Source organism: Drosophila tropicalis, unplaced genomic scaffold, assembly GCF_018151085.1.
Source record: "Drosophila tropicalis isolate 14030-0801.00 unplaced genomic scaffold, ASM1815108v1 contig_593, whole genome shotgun sequence".
Lineage (NCBI taxonomy): Eukaryota > Metazoa > Arthropoda > Insecta > Diptera > Drosophilidae > Drosophila > Drosophila tropicalis.
Genome location: NW_027173070.1, coordinates 16,458,777 through 16,479,883, shown reverse-complemented (window position 1 = coordinate 16,479,883; position 21,107 = coordinate 16,458,777). Strand labels below are relative to the sequence as shown.

Sequence of the window (21,107 nt, the reverse complement as noted above, 5' to 3'; positions counted from 1 at the left end):
GGCACACAGACTACAGCCTAGCTTGCTTTCCCCCAATTCCAATACTGGTCTTAATACAAATAAAGGTATAGGCTTTTATTAGGATTTTTTGGTGTCCACCTTTTCTCGTTTACAAATTATGACATCGATGAGATTCGTCGTTCAAATTCCTATCAGAAACTTAAATTTGAGTATCCCAAAAACAAGGCGATAATTGTAATTCTGTAAAAATGTACTTTCTAAAAAACCCAAGAAATATTTATTGGCACTGGTGAAAAACACGCTCTTCAATTTTGATATGCCTCGCCAAAAATGGAGTCAGGCCCAGACGGAGAGCAATGATTAAGCTCATCATTGCTTGTGGGATTAAAGCCCAGGAACTTTGGCCAACATTTTTCAAAATTCAAAACAAAATAAATAAAAAACAAGGGGGAAAAAAAAAACAATTTAAAAACTGCCCTCCGTTAATATTTTTTTTACTAAAATATTCTCTTTTGTCGCTAATACATTTTGGTTAAGACATATTTCGACCGTGAAAGCTTTTTACTTTTGTTGAATGCATTAACTTTAGACTGAGTCGCATAGTAAGTGCAATTTGCTTATAGTGTAGTCTCCTTCTTAATCCTTACGCACCTTGCCAGGTTGTATTGAAAAACAATATCCGATTTGAGTTTGGTTTTTTTTTGTTTTCTTTTTTATTTAGATTTGTAAAACCCTAACTCTGTGTGGAAATTTGATTAGATGTATCATCATCTAAGATCTTGGGCGTTCCTTCTTTTCCTTGTAGAGGGCCAACAGAGAGACATTGGCCACTTTGACGACCTTGAAACGGACACCGGGAATATCACCGACGGCATGACCCTTACGACCGAAACCGGCAACCAAGACCTCATCGTTTTCCTCAATGTAGTTCAAGCTACCGTCACGGGGTACGAAGGCGGTAATCTTCTTACCATTCTTGATGAGCTGCACACGGACACACTTACGAATGGCAGAGTTAGGCTGTTTGGCTTCAACGCCGCTGAAAGATAAAACAAATTTGAATTAGATGTTTTGTTTGGAGTAGACAATTGTAGTCAATTTGATTTTAGAATGGCTGTGTGGATTCCCATTTCGCAGCTCACAGTATAATCCTGTGATTTGAATTGCCAAATTGAACAAAACACAAAAATATACTGCGAGTCGCAAGAACAGTTTCTGGTGCAAGCGAGCCGTAATCAGGATCAGCACGTTGGTGGTACTTACACCTTCTCCAGCACAATACCCTTAGCGTGGGAAGCACCACCGAAGGGATTGGCCTTCCATCTGGTACCCAAATGGGCCTTCTTGTAGTCCTTATCGGCCCAACGCTGATCGCGGCGATGGTTCACATGCTTTCTAGCTGTGCGCAGTCCTCTGGGTTTGCCTGCAAGAGATAATGTAAATTAGTTCAATTGCAAAGAAATATTAAAATGTAAACAAAATATAGTATGAAAGTGAAGCGGCGGCGTCGTCCGGCAGTGTTAAAACACAATTGAGGTTAGGATTGAAAGACTTGCCTCACACGTGTGTATAAATTGCAGTCAGGCAAACAAAGAAACACTATTTTTGCCATTTTTCATTCCATGTGAATCAAACGTTTAAAATTTAGCTTTAAACCCGAAATTCAGATTTTAGTAATCACTTTTTTGCAGTGGGCAGACCAAATTAAGGCCCAGGGCGTGTGTTGACCACTGCCAGAGTTAACGAAATTTCCGACTTCAAAGCATTTTTGGAGATTTTCCGGCCGAATCGTTTGAAATTCACTTACGTTTTTAAACACAGTGCTCTGGTACGCCGTTTGCATTCATTTTTGCCACATAATTTACGTGCTTCATACAAAAACTTCACAATTTAAGTAACTCACCCATGATTTTCCAACTTTCTCAGGCAATGGCGGAAATAAAAGAAAGAGGAAGAGAATTGCTAACAGAGATGTCAAGTGATAAATATCAACGTTTCTACAAAAATCGTTATCGATATTCTAATAATTCAGTCTGACGGCGCCACTGTGCGCCAATCGGTTATTATTAGTGCTAAGGTCTGAGTAAAAGTGCTAAGGTCTGAGCCGGAAGTCTTAAGGCTCAGTCATTTTAGACGGGCGGCCAAATTTCAAAAAAAATGTACTCTTGATAATTAAAGTTATAATGAATGAAATATAGTTTTGTTGCCCAGGGAGTGCAAGCGGAGTAAAATTTCAAAACATTGAGATTATTTACCATTAAATTGAATTCAAAACATTGATTCCATCCAAAACATGTTATTTTCTTTTGGAATATGAAATCAGAAATTAATGACGTCAGTTACAACTAAAAACTTGTGTTATTCATTGTAAAAACTTGGTTAGGCATTTCGCACAATTGTTCAATTCCCGGATGCGGAAGTCTTCCTAATACGCTAAAATATTGTCAACATGTTTACAGTGAAAAATGATTTTAACGCCAATTTAAAATCATTTACAAAGACAGAGGTTCTTAGCGGTTAAAAGGGGAAATCCTTTTGCTTAAAATATGCTTTTATTGACGAAAGAAATAGAATTTGAGTGCCCTGGTTCGACTTTTCAAACTTGTTACCACGAATTCTTTGTTTTACATGGAAATATTTTGTCGCTTCAGTCGTACATATACATACATACATACATCGATATATGTATGAGTCATCGGCTGGTAAAGTTGTTATCCGTTTTGTATTTATAGTTATTCGGTTTACCAAGCGCTCGATTTCAAACAATTTGATCGGATTCATGATTCAGATTGTAAAAAATGAGGAAACAAATGTGAATATATATAAATATCGGCCAACTGCTGTGTGTATAATGGTGAATAAAAATGTTTAAGTGTATATTATTCAAATTATTTTTATAACAAAACATGTTTATAAATAGTTAAAGTAATATTCCCATTCATTGAATGATTTGCAGAAACATTTTTCCCAAGTGTAAGTAAATTTCTACTCTGGCGCATATAAAATAAAATTAAATTAATTTGTCTAATCTAATACAATTTTATGATTCTATGGTGGCAATAATTTTATTTATTTTTCTTTCTTCTTTGCTGCTTATCATTGCAGCTCTAGCGAGGGGGAAAAGGGGAATATGGGGGTTTACTTCTTATCAATCAAAACTCAAAGTCACCGAATTTTGATATTGAAAATAGAATAGTGTATAAGTTTGTTCATATATTTACTGGCTTATGTATTGGTTGGATATATTTAAAGAAGAATTTGTGTTTTTTTTTTCGGGGGTAGAGCAAAGGTTGGCAGATAACTCCAGCAATTACCCAAGTGAAATATTTCTAACGATAAGATCAGTTACTGCGTTTTTTTTTTTTTTTGTTAAATGTTACGGAGTTCTATGAACTTTTCTAATGAATTCAAACCAGAATTTGGAGAATGATTTGCGTTTTACTCTTCACTAATTACCCAAAAAAAAAAAAAAAAAAAAGGGAAAAACATCATGATGAATGCCGGTTGATATATGTATGTATGTACATACATACATACGTATTTCATAATTTGGCGATATAAAAAAGCTACAACAACAAAGCCAAGTTAAGAATCTCGCACAGCAAAAAAAAAAAAAAAATTGCCAGAAAAAACGTGAATGAAATCCCATTGAGATTTTTTGGCTATTAATATTGTGGCTGTTGATCTTTAAGTTGTTGTTGTTGTTGTAGTGGAAAAAGCCGAAGTCGACGAGGCTCTGCCCCCAACATGCTCCCCCCCATCCCACAAATAAGTGAGCAAAGAAAAAGAAACACAAATACACAGCAAAGAGACCAAGATCTCCACATCCGTACTAAATTCTTCTTCTCCTTGTTGCTTCTCTTGTTGATAACTAATTTTTTTTTTTTTTCAGTCTCTGGTGAAAAGAGATCTCTGAAAAAAAGAGGGGCAACTACTAGTTGCTTCTGGGCATTGCGTATACGCTCCGCTCTGCTCAGTACGTAAACGTGGTTTATACATATGTAACTGTCTGTGTGAGTGTGTGTGTGTGTGTTAAGGGACTGGGACTCCAACGCCATGTTGCCGCATATCATATGCCGCATGGCCGATAATTTAATGGGGAGCCAGTGCCGAGTGCCGACGCTGTGTGTGTGTGTGTGTCTGTGTGTGTGTGTTGGGGCCGAGGTTTTTCTGATAATGTGGCGACAAGAACAGAACGAATATTCAGGCAAACACCCATACACCGAGACATCATCAACACTCACACACGGTCGAACACACACACGCACACACGAGCTTCACACGCATATGCCGGCTTGCCTATGTATGCGTACGTTTGCGCGCCGCACTCGCGCTCTTTCTTTCTGCTTTGCGGTTTATACTGCCAACGCATTACCATTTCCCTTTTAGTTAACGTTAGGCAGCGTTTCGAAACGGATCGGGGGATCAATAGCAGAATTTCGAAAATATAAATAATTTTCGAAAAAAAAGCAAAAAAAAAAAAAAAAAAAGAAAGAAACAAACGCGTAAAACGAAAAAAAAAAAAAAAAACGAGCGCACGTACATAATATAGTATAAATGTATGTATGTAGTGTATATGTACACAACAATATATAGACATCCGACGTACAGATAATCAGATACAGATACAGATACATATATATATATATATGTACATACATACATATGTATATATAGTAGAAGTATTTATATTTACGCGCGTTGTTGGATTCGACCGCTTTGCTCTAGTGTGTCCAATGCTTCCTTCTCCTTTGCCTTCGCGTTCTCCGCTTCCGACTCATACGTCGCACCCGTTTACGTCTCCGTCTCCGTCACCGCCTTCACCCGTAGTCGACTTTTAACTTTCGCTTTCGCGTTGCTTTCGCTTTTTCTCATCAGCATCAACACCAGCAGCGGCACCAGAAAATTTCATTCTCAAATCGCGCCAGAAATAGCCGCCAAGTGGGATAAAATATTGTAGTATATAAGAAGAACAAATTATTTTCCGTTTCACCAATTTAAAAGCTGCTGCAACATAAAGGTAACATACACACACACACTCATACTCACACACACACACACATTAAGTACATACATATGCAAGCCTAACTCCTCTGTCACATGACCGCGCCCTCGCTCCCTGTTCTGTTTCTGGCCAAAACGAGTTTTTGGCTAATAAAAAAAAAAAAAGAAGAAAAAAAAAAAACATTTTAAACAGTCAACGACAACAACTCCACATTGCCGGCCGGGGACTTCGACGCGGTCTACGGTCAATTATATATTTTAAAGCATTCTAAAACTTCATTGTGAGAATATAAGAGGTTTTTGTGTTTAGTTTTAGTTACTTGCTTATGTTTTTATGTGTCTCTGTCTGACTTTGGGTGCATGTACTTGGTATCCAGGAAACCACATCGCCGAGAACATGGCAAAAATGTAAACGGCTTTGCAAATGCCTTTTATGGCGCAATCATCCAAATGCCCTGAACTTGAACAGAAATGCACAATCGGCTTACGGATCGATCCAATAACAACAACGAATAAGCTGTTTTCCCCATTAGACTTACAGAGAGAAAAATTATAGAAAATTCCAGAAGCAAATAAATAATCTCTAGATTAAAACTATAGAACTCTTTTGGGACTCTCATAATCTAATCAGAAAAGGTGATAATCTATTTTGCCATTTTCTATCTCTAGCATTTTCCAGGCTTAAGAATTAACCATAGTAAATTAATTTAAAAGTTTTATTCTATTTGAAATTAAGTTTAATTCATAATTATCTCATTAACAACTCTCGACTAACTTTAATAGACGGAAAAAGATTTGCTCAGGATCTCAAAGAGAATAGTTTACTTCAAATTGTAGTTACTATTTAGTTTTAAACTTAGATCAATAGTAGATCAAGTACTTGGATCTAACATAATTTATAGTTTTTCAATTCAAAAACCTATAGAATATATATTCAATTTATAATCTTATCTCATGAAAGGAAGCTAAATTGATTGGGGACTCATTAGGCCCATTATCTATTTTGGTACTTTCATATTTTTAGAGAACATTCCAGAAATTATTTCAAAGCCATAATACTAACTTTGACTAACCAGTTTATACCATGATAATTCAATTATTTTGAGCAGTGTAAGAATGTTTCAAGTGTACATAGGTAACTATTTGTATCGGTTATGCAAATCCCAAAGAGTCGGTGGGAGAGAGGAGAAAAAATATAAACAGCATTGTCTTAAGACTTAATTGCCAATACGAAAGGCAAAGGCAAAGTCAAGTCTATTACCGCAATTATCTATGCAAATATTTCGTAACTATAAAACAATTTATAATGGTAGTAAAAGACACACCTTTCTTTCCCATCAATGAGTCAGTCAGTCAAATGATTGCCAAAAAAAAAAAAAAGAAAAAGAAACAATATACTTCGACGACCTCAATTTTTCGGGCATACAGCACTGAAGGCTGACTTCAACTCTCTTTGATCTTGGGCAAAACAATTTTGGTTTTTGTTTTTGTGTTAACCATATGGTTAGGCCCCCAAAGTCAATCGACCGTGTTGATGACGTTGTTAGAAGCTTTAGAACTGCAAAACTGACGACCGACAACTTATGACCCAATTCTTAGCTGGCTAATTATATTTTCAGTAATTAATCAACTTGAATTTAATATTAGCCATTAAAAAAAACCCGAAAACGAAAAAAAATAACTTGAACTAGACCAAGCAGATGGAATCGAGTTGAGAATGTGTTTGAGTTTAAAACATGTTTTATGCATTTGCTACAAAAAATAATCTGAGTCAGTCACTCATTGCCAAATAACTCGGAGGTTTTCTTGTGGTTTTGTTTTAATGCTTCAGTAAGCAGAGACCCCCTCACGATCCTCTCTCTGAGTCTGTTAAAATAGAAACCTTTTTCTTTGTATTTTGAAATTTTCCACAGCGTATTGGTTGCTAATCAGTTAGTAAATATTTACAAAATGAATATATAGATTAAAACCAAATTTAGACTGCACTTACTCTGGCCTTATCAGATCTTGATACTGAGACGAAATCTCAAAAACTGAAATGGCGCCCAATGTCAACATAATGCACTGCGGATAGGCTCAAATCGCTTTTGGGATCGGGGTCATTTCAGTTTACATTTTTTTTTCCCCTCCAAGTCATAAGATGCAGAGAGAAGAAGAAAGATAGAGAGAGAGAGAGAGAGACAGAGAGGAAACCGCCTGACAAAGGCACGTGCAGATAACCCAATAAAGAAATAAACAAATACTCATTTACATATGACTATACAAAATCACGACCACAACTAGAAATCTTCCTCCATTCTCCCTCCTCCCATTCTCTGACTCGATCTCGATCATTTGAAATGCATCATCAATAATTGCGCGACTTTTCCTAGTACAATTTTCAATAATTTAAACACGTTAATTGATTATGAATCCCATGCTCTACTTCCGACAAAGAACAACTGAAGCAACTCGGACCCGGTCCCGACCATTGATCGCCCCACTAATTGTTCATTGACACTGGGCAGCCGAGTCGGGCAACGGGCAGGCCTTTGTTCATGCCGATTTGATAGCATTTTGTCGACAGAGTTAATATTATTTTTATTATCAGCACTTTACCACAATATGCAATAGTATATTACTCTACCCTATTCTAGAGTATACGAATGAAATGAAATATGACATGTATGTATGTATGTATATGAAGAGATCCCCCAGAAGACTCCTTTTTCAGTTTTTATAGACTTTCTTCTCATTGGGTTTTTCTTTTGAAATGTCGAAATGCCGCACACAATGAACTTGACTTGAGCTGAGGTTTCAACAAATTCAAATTGAGGCCACTTCCAAAAAACATTTTGGAGTGAATGGTCCACAAGATATTTCTAACAATTGTTACCATACACTTTTCAAGGGTCCATGCACTATATAAATAAATACAACTTTTTAACTATGTTATGTTAAACTTTGAAACTTTATTAATTACAGAGAGTAGACATAAGAAAAAGTTTTAGGACACAATTTTATGATTTAATCTTCATAGACCAAAACAATTTCCCTTAAATAAACCTGTATTCTCAATCTATTCACTTTGATTTCAAAATTTTAGTACTTATATTTCGAATATTTAATGATGTTGAATAAATTTATACATTTTGAAATATTGTTTAAGGAAAAAAACTTACATTTTCGATATACTCTTCAAAAACTAAAACGAATTCTTCAGTAATCCTTCAGTAACCCTTTCTAGTCATGAAATTATTCAAGTGTCCAATGCATAGACTAATCCTGGGGAATCCTTGTGGTCTAAATCGTGCATGATCCAATTTGTATTAATCATTATTCGTCTTAAGGGTATTAACTATTCGTTGAGCGGGTTTTTAGTTGGTTATTTTTCAAACCTTTACTTTTTCCTCTTCGTTTTACCTTTCTTTTCGTTTTGTGTGTTACCTTTTTTGGTTAAAGTTTGGTCTTCTGGTTTTTTGGCTAATTAATATTTTGAGCATAAAATCGTTAAATGATTTGCTTTACTTGTAGCTACAAATTGTGGCGCTTTGTTTTTTTTTTTGGTAACATTTCTCGGTACAAATGTCTGTAGGAATCCACTCTGTCGCTACCACATCGGAGATATCTTAAGTGCTGGGACTAACTGAGTGAATGACTGACAGAGGGAAATGGGATGGATGGGACAGATGGACACATATTGTTGCATGTTATAAATAAAATACATATATGTATGTATGTATAGGTGCAACATACATATATATACTTATGTCTGAAGATTCAGTTCGTGTCTTTGTGGACTGTCTGGCGGGTTTGTGTGTGCATAAGCAGACACAGAGACAGACAAAGTAGGTACATACATATGGATGGATGGATAGATGGATGTTTTGCAGGAAAAACCGGCAACAGGGAAACATTTTAGGAATGCATCGTGTTCTTCTTCGTTACGTCTGTCTGGTTACCTATCTCTTAGTCTTTCTCTTTCTCTCTCTCTATCTCTCTTCCTCATTCTTCTTAATTGTAGATTGCCATTCCTTTTCTGGCCATATGTGTTTACCTATAACATTTATTAATTCAATCGACGGGCATCAATTTAAGTGCTGTCACCAGTCACAATTGGCGTTGACAACTGTTGCTTCGCCCCCAATGGTTTCCTTCCATCTCCACCTCCGTCACCTTCGTCTCCGTTGTCTACAACTGGCGAATGATGAATGACTGCTTGCTGTTTGCACAGTTCGGGATTAGCTTACCACATAGGGCAGGATAACAGAAGCAACTACAGGAGGCCGGTATCATATTATCTCTGTCATTTATGAAGGCCAAACCCAGGCAAATATCATAAATGTTAAGGCAAGAATATACACACATTTGAAATGCCCTTTATTTACACCTACTCAAATGGTTTCAAAAAGAAACATTAGTAATGAGAAGTTGATTTCAGATGTCATAACAATGCTTAAGTTTTATGAAATGAACCTTTTACTAATTAATTGATTTAAAATTTATTGAAAACTATAGCAATCAGCTCTGTTTCCGTTTTCGAATCCTCATAAATTGTTCGGAATCCAACATATGAAGCAATCAGCCTGTTCCCATATTCAATTTGTTAAGTAAATCACTTAACTTTTAGTCAATATATGACAAAAACTATATAATCTAGTCAAAATTTGTCAACTTCTAATTGCAAACCGAGTTGCAAGTTAAGCTTTAATGTGAATTTTAAGTATATATAATATGATCTATTTAATTCAGAACTATTGCTTTAGGCAAAATTTACAAAGTTTTACATACTATATATTTCCATTATATACATATACATATACCTATATGTATATAATGGAAATCACTGCAGGATTTAGGATTAGGTAAATGTTGTGCTTCGAATTTCTTGAAATTCCAAAAGTTTTTGTCTTTTTTATGAACTTAGTAAATGGCTTTTTAGGTAGGAAATACAATATTTAGTCTCTTTAGATGAAAATATATGCTTTAAGTATGTATTTCTATTGAAAACTAACCATTTCCATTGGAGATTAGAGACTCAAAGTATTCCTGGTTTTGAAGCTCTCTAAAAGAAATACATGATAAAGGATTGATGGGTTAGGAGAAGCTGAAAAATAATAGGTCATACATATATAAGGCCTAGTTTGGATTAAATCCATGTATCGGATCCTCTTCTCAAGATCTAAGATCTATGTAGATTAAACAAACTTATAGCAATGCCAGATATCAAACATTTGGGGAGGTATATCGAAATTTGATCAATTTCCTTCAGTTTAAGATTCGACACTGACGTGGAATATACTATTAATAACTTAATTAAAGGTTATTTATGTCGTCGTTTGTTTTTGGGACTTTTTTGCTTGATATCGAAACTTTTTGTTTACCGACTTGAGCTCAGCAAACAAAAAAGTTATGTATTTATTTCCTGATTAAAACACTTTACTCTTAACCGATTCAATTTATGACCATCTTTGGCATTGAAATATTTATGGAGTGCCCAATTAACCAATAAACCAAAAAATATTAAAAGTAAGAGTGTAGCAAGTCTGGTTAAGATCCAAATCCCCCTTAAGGGTGTGTCCTGAGCCAATTGGCTAGTTTTGTTGTTGGAAAAACCAAGTATTCCCAGACGTTGGCCAAAGTAAATTGCCAATAGCCAATACTATTTATAGGGCCACTCTCTATCTATCTTTCTGTGAAGAACAAGCCAGTTATATATATGTATGTATGTACATAGTTGTGGCACTTGAAGGGCTTCCTACTCAACGTCTCTCAACGCCTTTTTAACCATTTCACCAAGCCAACAGTCTAGTAGTCAGGTCGAAAAAAGGCGCGTGGTCATTTGGGCATAAGAATGAAAACCAAAACTGAAATTTGAGACCTACGGTCCACATAGACGGCAATAATATTGCATAATTGAGACAACAGAAACAACAACAAAAAGTGTTAAGGGTTTTCAATTTGTTCTTGCGGTGCCGACGACAAAACCAACAAATTTGTTGCCTATCAACCGTCTCTTTATGGGATCTCATAAATTGACCAAAATGCCATAATAGAGGAAATAACTCAATTAAATAATACGTGGTCACGTGGTTAGGGCAAGTTGCCATGGGTAAAACTGAAGCCGAAGCCACTATCTGGCCGAAATAAGCCTGGACAAATCTGTAATGATAAGACCGAAAATCTAATGCCAATCAATTAATTTATGGAATGCAGAGGCCCACAATTTCCTAACGAATATTTATAGTTAATACACCGGGGTAGACAATCAGCTATTTATGATGCACTAATCAGCAGTTAATCGCCAACGTCAGGGCTACCAATCGAGGAGGGAGTTGAGTTTGAGTTGCCATGTGGTAAATTCATTTACTAATAGCCTACACTTCACTTTACTTCACTTCACTATAATTTTTTGTTTTTATCATTCTCTGTTAATTTGCATATAAATAAATCTGGGATTTGATTCTTAGCTTAGAATTTGACTTGTCAAAAAGATTTAGAGATTTGGCGGATTAGAGTTGGGGGTTTATCTGGTTTACTGAAGAGTTTCTGACTGTCGGCCCAGATGCTTAACGTAAACGCTTGGCAATGGATCAAAGATTAGATAAATTTGGCAACAAAAACAAAAAACAATTCTCAAGGCCAAAAGTTTGTTAGCCGCTTAGCAATTTAGGGGGCGATAATCAAATGAAGGGGTAAACATTTTATTTAATTTGTTTTTTTTTTCTCTCTAAGATAAAGAAAGACGACATGTGGCGAAATTTGAATATCAAAAAACACTTGATTCCTCTTCATCTGACTGACTGAAAAGAAAATTTGTCCATTATGTTTGTTCTCTCCTCTTGTCATCTTGGCCATGGCCCTGGCCGTGCTGTATGTTATGCTGGCTAAAAGCCCAAAATGACAAGAAAAAAACAAACCCAATATCTATATGAACACATACATACATATCTATCTCATCCATAATTGCTAAACGAGACACGTGACAATTAAAAATAGAATTATCCATGCAAAAAAAATATTTCGAGCAAAATACGCAAACAGAACGAGAGAAATGGAAAGTGACAAAAGTGGGGAAGCAAATGGGGGCGAGCGGAAGCCAGGTGATGCAGATAAACAAAGGGGCGTATGCGCAATGAGTTGAAGTGAAGGCCATTCGATAAACATTTACGTAATAATCTCACCGTCGACATGATAAGCCTAGAAGAAAATGTTCACCACCCCAAAAAGTTGGGTAACACTCATTAAGAGATGTTTCGAAATTCTTCAATTCGAAAAATACCTATGTATATAGAAGGAATATTCTTCAATTTAATCAGCATATTATTCTTGTTTGTTTTTCATTAATAAATTTTTAATCTAAATTAACTTATGGCATTCGTACGTTTTTGATAATGACAAATGAAACTCATGTTATGACAAACAACAGGTTTTGGAAGATCTACTGAAATCGTACCACTATAACAACGAATCGAAAATAAATATGCATATAACAAAGTTGTTAATTTTAGCTGGTCCAATGTGTTTTACAGGCATTGACCATTAACTCTTTTGAACTTATTAGATCTCAATATGATACTACTTATTTAGCTTATCTTAAAGGGATCACTTAAACGATTTGCCTTCCATCTTTATTTAGTGAAGTTTCCATCTATTACGATTTCTATAAGTTATACTTTTATGATTCCTTTGATTTCCACAAGTACATTGTCTATATTAATAAGAATCTTAAATACAAAATCTTATTCAAATGGTTTAAAAACTGTGTAAATAGCTCAAATAGAAACAGACAGACAATAATCATCCATCAACCATAAAGTAGTAGCAAAACGGTTAGAAATGCTATATAGAATTTTCAGGTTTGTTTACTGAGATCAAGATAACTCAAAACCAAACAGTCAGAATATCTCTGTATATAGTAAAGCTCGAGATGAAGAGATAAAAAGTTAGTTATTATTTTACAACTTGCTGTTATCCATATACAATTTGTGGGACTTAGTTGATCGTATATTATTTCCTTAATGATTCACATACTTTTGAGATTCCACAATCTTGTATGATAATTGCCAATGACCTTTAAATGAATTCTGTTTCTCTGTTGTTTTCATTTCAGGCCCAACATGGCAACGCAGCAACAAACAAAGTCCCATGATGATTTGACGATTGCAAATCGTTTGGTCGATAAGAATCCTGATATTAGCAAAAAGGACAACAAAGATGATGATGAAGAGGAAATTGAAGAGGCCGAGGTAGTGGTACCACCAGACAGCGGCTGGGCTTGGGTGGTAATGGTAGCCTCGTTCCTCTGCTGCACGGTGATCGATGGCATAGTGTTCTGTTCGCCTCTGTTGCAAGATCAGTGGATCGCCGAGTTTAAAGTGAGCAAGGCCTATGTGTCGTTTGTGTCGTCCCTGCTCAGTGGTTGCTATCTGATGGCCGGACCTTTTGTAAGCGCTTTGGCCAATAGATTTGGCTTCCGGCCAGTAACCGTAGCGGGAGCAATCTTTGGCTCACTCTGCTTTGGTCTTTCTTACTATGCCCCAAGTGTGGAGTATCTGTTCTTCATTTACGGCGTGTTGGGTGGCATTGGATTCTGCATGGTTTATATACCCGCTGTGGTTATTATTGGATTTTACTTTGAGAAATGGCGTGCTCTGGCCACTGGAGTGGCTCTCTGTGGCTCGGGAGTGGGTACCTATGTGTTTGCCCCTCTTACCACGTACCTGTTGCAATATGGATGGCGACAGACTCTGGTTATACAGGGAGCAATGGTCCTCCTGTGTGCCCTCTTTGGCATGGCCTTCCGCCCGATTCAACCAATTACATTGGCGGTGACAGATAAGAATGCCACAGCTGAGGAGAAACGCAAACTGAATGGCCATGGCAATACCGTCGCTCCTACACCTCAACTCACTCAGCAGGCATTTACGAAACCCTTGCCCGAGGGTCGTTTAGCCTACTCCATGCCCAATTCGGCTCACAATACGTATATGGGGGCATCTCAGCGTCATCATTACCCCACTGCAGCGGAGATTTTCAAGGGCATGAATTTGGAGAGAAGACCATCGGGCACCGCGTCTGGTAGCAAGGGTACCGAACTGAAGCAGTTGCGTAAATCCCAGCCTACAACACCAAATGGAGATCCACAACAGCTGACATTCAACTTGCACAAGGAACTTACCACTGTGGGTGAGAACGAAGAGGAGGCGGAGAACGATAACCTGTTGGAGACTGAGGCCAAGCCCATAACCCTTCAGGCACGTCGTCACACAGTATCCGGTCGTCGTGATCAGGAAATCGGCAAGCGCAGTGCAGCAGCTGCCCACGAAGCCCACCATGGACAAGCAACCAGACCCATGTACAGAGATGATGCCTTCTTTACGGGCTCACTGACCAGAATACCCCAATATCAGTCTCAGTCTTCGCTCGCCTATCACATGTCTGTGACACGTTTGCCCACTAAACAGGATATGCTCGAGGATCGTCAAAAGGGCTGTCGCATCTGCCCGGAGGCCGTGCGTCGTACACTATCCACTATGTTGGACACCAGTTTGCTCAAGTCACCGTCGTTTATGTGCCTGGCCTTCAGCGGTTTCCTCACCATGATGGGTTTCTTTGTGCCCTTCGGTTTTCTGGTCAGCCGAGCCACAGATAGTGGCATGGAGGCCTCAACTGCTGTGGATATCTTGGGCGGCATTGGATTGGTTAATACAATTGCTAGGATTGTTTGTGGTTCAGTTAGCTCATTTCCGAGCATTAAGCCTCTGTGGCTTAATAATATTGCCTTGACGGCCGGAGGATTTGCCACCATTTTCAGTGGTCTAGTCATCAATCCCGCCACACAATGGACTTTTGCTGTCTTCTTTGGCATTTGCATTGCCTGCTTCTCGGCCCTGCGATCGCTTATTGCTGTGGAAATGATTGGCCTGGAGAAGTTAACGAATGCCTTTGGATTCCTTATGCTGTTCCAGGGTCTGGCCGCCACCTTTGGCACTCCGATTGCAGGTAAATGTCTCATATACCAGATATAAATATGAAATATTTTATTAATTCTCTTTAATCTCTCTTGTTATAGGAGCCCTTTATGGTGCGACTGGCAGCTATGATGCAGCCTTCTATTTTGCCGGTGGACTTATTCTTCTATCGGCATTCCTCTGCTATCCCTTGTCGTATGTATCCCGATGGGAGCAGCGACGCAATGAGAAGATAACCCCCCTGGCAGCGGCCTAAGATTAATCTTCTAATCTGATCCTCAAAATTGTGAGGAGGCTAGCCCATTGCGGCCCACTTTGCGGTCACTCATCACTTGTAGTAAATTGGACAGCCTGAAGTATCGTTCACCTCAGCGAGAGGGGGCTATACTTGAATCGTTTTAGATAAGCCCCAAAAAGTGTAATGTTTGTGCCTTCAGCGTGTAATGTGTCGTGTGCCTAGACAATGTTAGATCGATGACTATAGACCGATCCTCCATAGTCTAATCGATAAGTGCATATACATACTATATATATATATACAACAGCGAAACGCTTGTAAATTATGTTTTCTTTAAGCTTTGAAATTAACAATTTAAGTTTTTTCTTTAGTATAAGTGTGGATCACTTGATGTTGGTTAGATGTGTGCATCAGGAACAAGTTAAATGAAACTTTTAATTTTATTATTATTATTATTATTAAGGTTAAGCAGCCGAGCACATGGCTGGGCCACAAAGTCGACTGCCAAGTTAAGGAAATCGTTACATAATGAAAGAAGTTCCTCTTTCTCTTCCCCTCCCATCGTTGAGTCCAAGAGATCGCCCTTTGGTCTGTGACTTCTCTGCCCCGAAAGACATTGGTAAATTCACTCATACAGCCTATCCATGTCTAAAATATTGGGCAAGAAAGTCAATCGCCAAGTTTCGGTTATCCGTACATAATGTAAAAGTCTATTTCCCATCCTTAAAACTACCTTCAAACGATGCATTTGTTTATTTGATAAGTATTTACTATATTTACTATAAATATATATATACATATACAACGATAGTTGATTAACTGCTGCTCCAGACTTGTTACATAGTGTGTACATAAGTAGATATAAGCCAAGCAAAAGGTTAATGCCCCCTACCTGCCCGCAACCTGCTCCCAAAATGCTGCATCGTTCGATGTCTGACAATAATACATAATGTTGAACAAACAACGAACACACACAACGATGAAGCGAATGGAGATGCAGATGGAACTGCTACACGTATACATACTCATGGCGTTTATATCAATATTATTTGTATTACATATTTTTTTTAAATTAATGAGAATGAGTTTTTATTTTATTTCATGCCTTAGTTGACATAGTTCAAGTTATAATTTCTACACAATATATTTATATATATAAATATATAATATATTAAAATAATAAAAACGATTTTTAGTAAATACAAACTAACAATCTTTTCGGGTTTATTAAAGCAACGATTCATGGTATGGTAATTGTTTTGTTGTTGAGCTTAGATTATAAAAAAAATTAAATAAGTAACTCGTGGTGGATCTTTGGTCATGGACACTGATTCAATTATTTTTCCTGATTCAATGAATTAATAAACTCCTCCAGTTTCTCCTGAATTTGTCGAACTTTAACTGTGTGTGTGTGAAAAATATTATATAAATTTAAGTGCAATCAGAGTGTGATGTTTTATGATTACTTACTTAACTCCTCGGCTAAAAGCACACGTTTGCCCGTTAGCAGATGGCTCTTCTTTTCCTCATCATCACCGAATTCATCCAGCACCGCCTTGATCTCTTTATCTAGCCTTCGAGCCTCACGGTTGATCACCTGTTGACGTAAAGCATTGCCCGTTACCTTGATGACCTTTTGAATGCGCCAGAAAAGTACAACATCATTGCAAGAGACCTTAAAAAGAATATAATATGATAAATTTATACTATTTTATTAATCTTGTGCAATGTTAAAACCCACCTCACACTCGGCTCCCTGTTGGGTATACAAATAATAGGCCTTGCGGCAATCCTTTGCCCTTTGGAGAGCCTGTTGAAGGAAATATCTGCAAAAGAATTCAACAAATTAGTTATTGTGAATTTATTAATCATCTCATGTCACTTACTTTCTGTAGACGGGGAACCAAGTTTGCCTAATGTAATCTGTATCGACCTCTACATTATCACGTTGCAGATTTTTTCTCACTGTTGTCAATTCATCATAGCTTAATGTAGGTAAATGTTTCTACAAGATATTAATGTTATACCCCACAATCCAAACTATTGATAGTTTGTTTTACTTACCGCATCGTTTTTGAGTATTTTGTCTAGTTCACCTTTAACGTTGCGTCGCTTCTCCTGATCCTGGGAAAGATATTGCCAGTGTGTAAGGCGTTTGACTCGACCAGGACCAAGCATTTGCGCTAGTGTCTCCTCAGTTTGTACAAGTTTGCTATTAACCGAATCTTCAAGGAATTTCACCGCCTTATCCCATTCCGCTTTGTCGTGAACAAAACGATCCTCCAGCGTATTGAGTTGGATCACCCTTAACATATCTATGGCCTTATCCTCCCAAGTGTGTCGACGTATGGCTTCATCCACAACAGCTGCCTTCAATTGATCAAAAATGCCATCGTGCTCTACGGTCTTCTTGGAACGTTCCATCAAATGAATGAATTCCTGTTGGAGTGCTTCCCAGCCAGCTTCAACGGATTTAGCAGGTAACGCCTGCTCCGTCCATTGCCGCAATTTAATGTCCACCATAGTGTTGAATGAATCTGAAATAGCAAGTACAATGTCCAATTAGTGTGTACAGTTAATTACATTTTTGCTATGTCAAAATGCGAAAATGATCAAAAATTAAGCAAGATTAGAAATACTAAGAAATCGAATTGTTCGTGAAATGCAATTTGGAAATTTTGACATTCATTGATCAAATTAACACCGTAAAATATGTACATACATAGAGAGAAGTCTGGTTTAACTTGTTCTTTGATAAATAACACTAAAATTAAATCAATATTTGTTCGAAATCTGGTTTCATTACAGATGCCCCCTCCCAATATAACTTTTACACACTTTCCGGCAAGTGCACATCGTGTCTCAAGCACCAAGCTGAATCATTATGTGCGTTTGTGTGTTTGCTTTTTATTAACTTGCCGAAATGGTGCTAATGAAGTCGAAATTGGGGAGTACACATATTAAATTGTAAGACGGAGTACGTCTTGACCAACCGGTTTAGGCACATGTGATTCCCAGCATTGGCATGTGAATGCCGCATATTTAGCGCATGATAAATGCAAATTTCAACATGACGAAGACGTCACACTCCCAGTCAGAAACACCCACACACTCACACACACATACATACACATGATACACACGACAGGAGGTATTTTTAGTGAGCTTGATGATCGGACGTGCCTCCTTACTACTTAAGACTTATATACTACAAAATATTACTTTGAGAACCTGACTGTGCGGCGGGCAGGTAAATGTTTTCAAAAACATAATTCGAGAGCTTCTCCCACAGCTTGGAGGTAAGAGCATCATCCCACTTTTTCGCAGAGATTTGTGATAGGTTAATGACCTCGTCTAATATTTCACCCTTGGCTTTGTCGAACAACTCATCGCGGCCAGATTCTCGAAGTCTAAGTGAATAAATAAATGTGAGTAAAATTGCATATAAGAGAATATTTTATTTTGCTCACCTTGGGAAATTGTTTTTCCATTCAGTTTCAAGATTAAATCTTGTTGCCTTAAATGCATCGGCCTGTTGCTCAATGGTTTCGCGTACCATTTTCCAGAAACGATCCGAAACCGCCAGGCTCAGATTTCGACTTGTAACCTGATGGGGCATTATGACACCGCGTCGACTAATGGAAGATATTATTGAAATCAATTTGAAATGATTTTAGAATCTGCATCATTTTAACTTACTGGAACAATTTGGAATTTTTGAAAAATTCCTCTTCATACTGACGTATGGCATCGATGCTATCATCCTTGCGTCCACGTCCTGTGACTACAGCATAATATCCCAAAGCCTTCATGGGAAAGAGTTTGCCAGAAAGAATTTTCCTAATTCGTTCAGGATCGGCTAATTCCTCGGCCAGATCCACTTTGGTTAGCACGAAAATTGTACGTCTGCCCAGAGGATCACATTGCATGACCAAATCGGTTACATTACTACGCTCTGCATCCACCGAACCGTCTTGAATACAAAGAATAATTGCATTTGGATTGCTCATATAATGTTTGGTCATCTGATGTATGGAATCCTTGGTGTCCGAAGCCATGTCCACAGTCATCGTCTAGATGAAGAAATCAGTTGAGTAACGGGAAAAGAGAAACATTTATCAAATGCTCACCGATATGATGCCTGGAAGATCAACCAAAACCATGCGCTGCAATCCTGGACCTTTGACTGTCATGGATATAACCTCGTTGCTTACAGTCTTGCCACCACGAACCGAAGCTCTCATACGGAATTCCACCTCCCGCCTCAATTCGGCAAGCTCTGCTTCCTTAGTGAGATCATATTCGCGATCCGAGTCACGAAACTGGGCTACATGGTAGGGTCCTTCGGCTAATGTAACTTTGACTGGTGCTCGGGTCATCATTTCACCACTACCGCGTGGAAAGATGCGAGCTTTGGCTATAGACTCAAGCACTGAAGTCTTACCGCTGCTCTGATCTCCTACAACCACGACGCGAGGCAAGTGATCCGCCATGGTATAGCCAGTATCATAGCCAGATAACTCATCTAACACCTCTGAATACATATCAATCAAAGACTTTTTGATCTTCTTGGCCGATGTCTTCCTGTTAGTCTTCAAAATGAGATACTGTTGACGCAATTCTCGATTCTCCTTTTCCATTTTCTCCAGCTCCTTTTGATACTTGATCTGGACATTCATAATCTCAGTCTGCAGTGTCTCCACCTGACCCTGTAGCTTATCTGCAACGGTGGTGAAAAGAATTTAATCGTTTAAATTTTTTTCTCACAAATTGAACTTACCATATTTCTTACGGCTCTCATCTGCTGAGATACCCAAAGCTGCTACTGTTGTCTTAGCCTTTAGATCTTCCTTGGCTGCAAAAAGTAACAAATTAAATTAGCAACACACAATAAACTTAATAGAATCTCTCACTTTAAATGGGGATAACCTACTGTCAATTATTTGTGTTCCTTGAATGTCGGCCGCCTCAATTGCATCATCCAAACGGCTGTCGAACCAGGAACGCCACTCTGTGAGCTTATCTTCGCCCAGCTGCTTTAGTTTTGGATCTACAAGCAAACACACACCCAGCAATAATATAATCAATGCAAGGCGATCCCAACACCGGAACTAACTGTTATGACCATTTAAAGTGAGAGACCGACTCAGTGGGGGATCATGACAGACATGGCGCACTCACCTATATCGATGGCATTTTTTACCACACTGCCCACTTCGAGCAGATTCCTGGAGAATTGACTCCATCGCTCACCCTGAGGCATGGCATCCTCCAACCATTTTAAATCAGGTAGCCCATCTTTCCAGTCTTCATATTTCTGCAGGCAATTGTCAAATAATCAAATGAAATTCGCACATTATATAATCGCCTCCAGTCTCTCACCTTGCTTAAGGAGACACCGCCTCCTATAGCTCCGCCCAGCACAATGTAGCGCAATTTTAAAGCTCCGCGTATTATGCGCACCACCAGCATGCCATAGCCACGTGAGGGAGGCGGTAGAGACCATCCTCTGGCTGGATTACCGGCTAACAAAAACTCTGGATGTTGGCGTTGATGTTGTTGACCCCCATAGCTGCCCCCTCTTCCAGTGCGTTGATAATTGCTGGCAGTTATATTGCAAAGCGTGGAATGATTACAGCATACAACCTTGGTGGAATAGACAACGGCTTTTTTTGCAGTTCGCCTGGACAGAGACACGCAGAGAAAAAAAATGACGACATCGCCAAAAGTGAAAAACGATTTTAAGCGGAAGGAATCTTCTCCCACTTACCGATATGAGTTCTGATAGATGCGCAACATGATGCCTTGATGAGGCCTACAGATTCCACACAGCTGGCTTTGTTTATTAGCAAATTATTTAATTTTTGCCAAAATTATTTAATTCTAATAGAAGTGTGACCATGCCTTGCTGTAGGTCGGCGCAAAGTAACTGCTACTATCGGTTAATCGAC

General features: G+C 38.1%; 3 protein-coding genes across 9 annotated transcripts; 1 reads left to right on the top strand and 2 right to left on the bottom strand.

Moving 5' to 3' along the window:
* Positions 1–650: 650 nt before the first annotated feature.
* On the bottom strand, positions 651–1,983 carry RpS23 (ribosomal protein S23). The gene is made up of 3 exons (XM_068288899.1): positions 1,865–1,983; positions 1,225–1,384; positions 651–1,000 (listed from the first exon to the last, which is right to left on the bottom strand). The coding sequence occupies exons 1-3, from the start codon at positions 1,866–1,868 to the stop codon at positions 733–735; spliced, it is 432 nt and encodes a 143-aa protein (XP_068145000.1). The 5' UTR covers positions 1,869–1,983; the 3' UTR covers positions 651–732.
* A 2,386-nt stretch (positions 1,984–4,369) lies between these two features.
* Positions 4,370–16,369, top strand: LOC137576055 (monocarboxylate transporter 14). 3 transcript variants are annotated; one of them, XM_068288910.1, is made up of 4 exons: positions 4,370–4,520; positions 4,840–4,981; positions 13,058–14,949; positions 15,020–16,369. In XM_068288910.1, the coding sequence occupies exons 3-4, from the start codon at positions 13,065–13,067 to the stop codon at positions 15,172–15,174; spliced, it is 2,040 nt and encodes a 679-aa protein (XP_068145011.1). In that variant the 5' UTR covers positions 4,370–4,520; positions 4,840–4,981; positions 13,058–13,064; the 3' UTR covers positions 15,175–16,369. The 3 variants fall into 3 exon arrangements, with proteins under 3 accessions (XP_068145011.1, XP_068145010.1, XP_068145009.1); XM_068288909.1 differs by lacking the exon at positions 4,840–4,981 and having other exon boundaries at positions 4,496–4,520; XM_068288908.1 differs by lacking the exons at positions 4,370–4,520; positions 4,840–4,981 and adding an exon at positions 8,986–9,294.
* Positions 16,346–21,069, bottom strand: Opa1 (Opa1 mitochondrial dynamin like GTPase). 5 transcript variants are annotated; one of them, XM_068288903.1, is made up of 14 exons: positions 20,927–21,069; positions 20,539–20,839; positions 20,338–20,473; positions 20,090–20,206; positions 19,937–20,011; positions 19,287–19,876; positions 18,856–19,229; positions 18,627–18,791; positions 18,379–18,566; positions 17,221–17,693; positions 17,043–17,161; positions 16,898–16,982; positions 16,627–16,831; positions 16,346–16,557 (listed from the first exon to the last, which is right to left on the bottom strand). In XM_068288903.1, the coding sequence occupies exons 1-14, from the start codon at positions 20,953–20,955 to the stop codon at positions 16,493–16,495; spliced, it is 2,922 nt and encodes a 973-aa protein (XP_068145004.1). In that variant the 5' UTR covers positions 20,956–21,069; the 3' UTR covers positions 16,346–16,492. The 5 variants fall into 5 exon arrangements, with proteins under 5 accessions (XP_068145004.1, XP_068145005.1, XP_068145006.1 ...); XM_068288904.1 differs by having other exon boundaries at positions 18,388–18,566; XM_068288905.1 differs by lacking the exon at positions 20,090–20,206.
* Between the last annotated feature and the right edge of the window lie 38 nt (positions 21,070–21,107).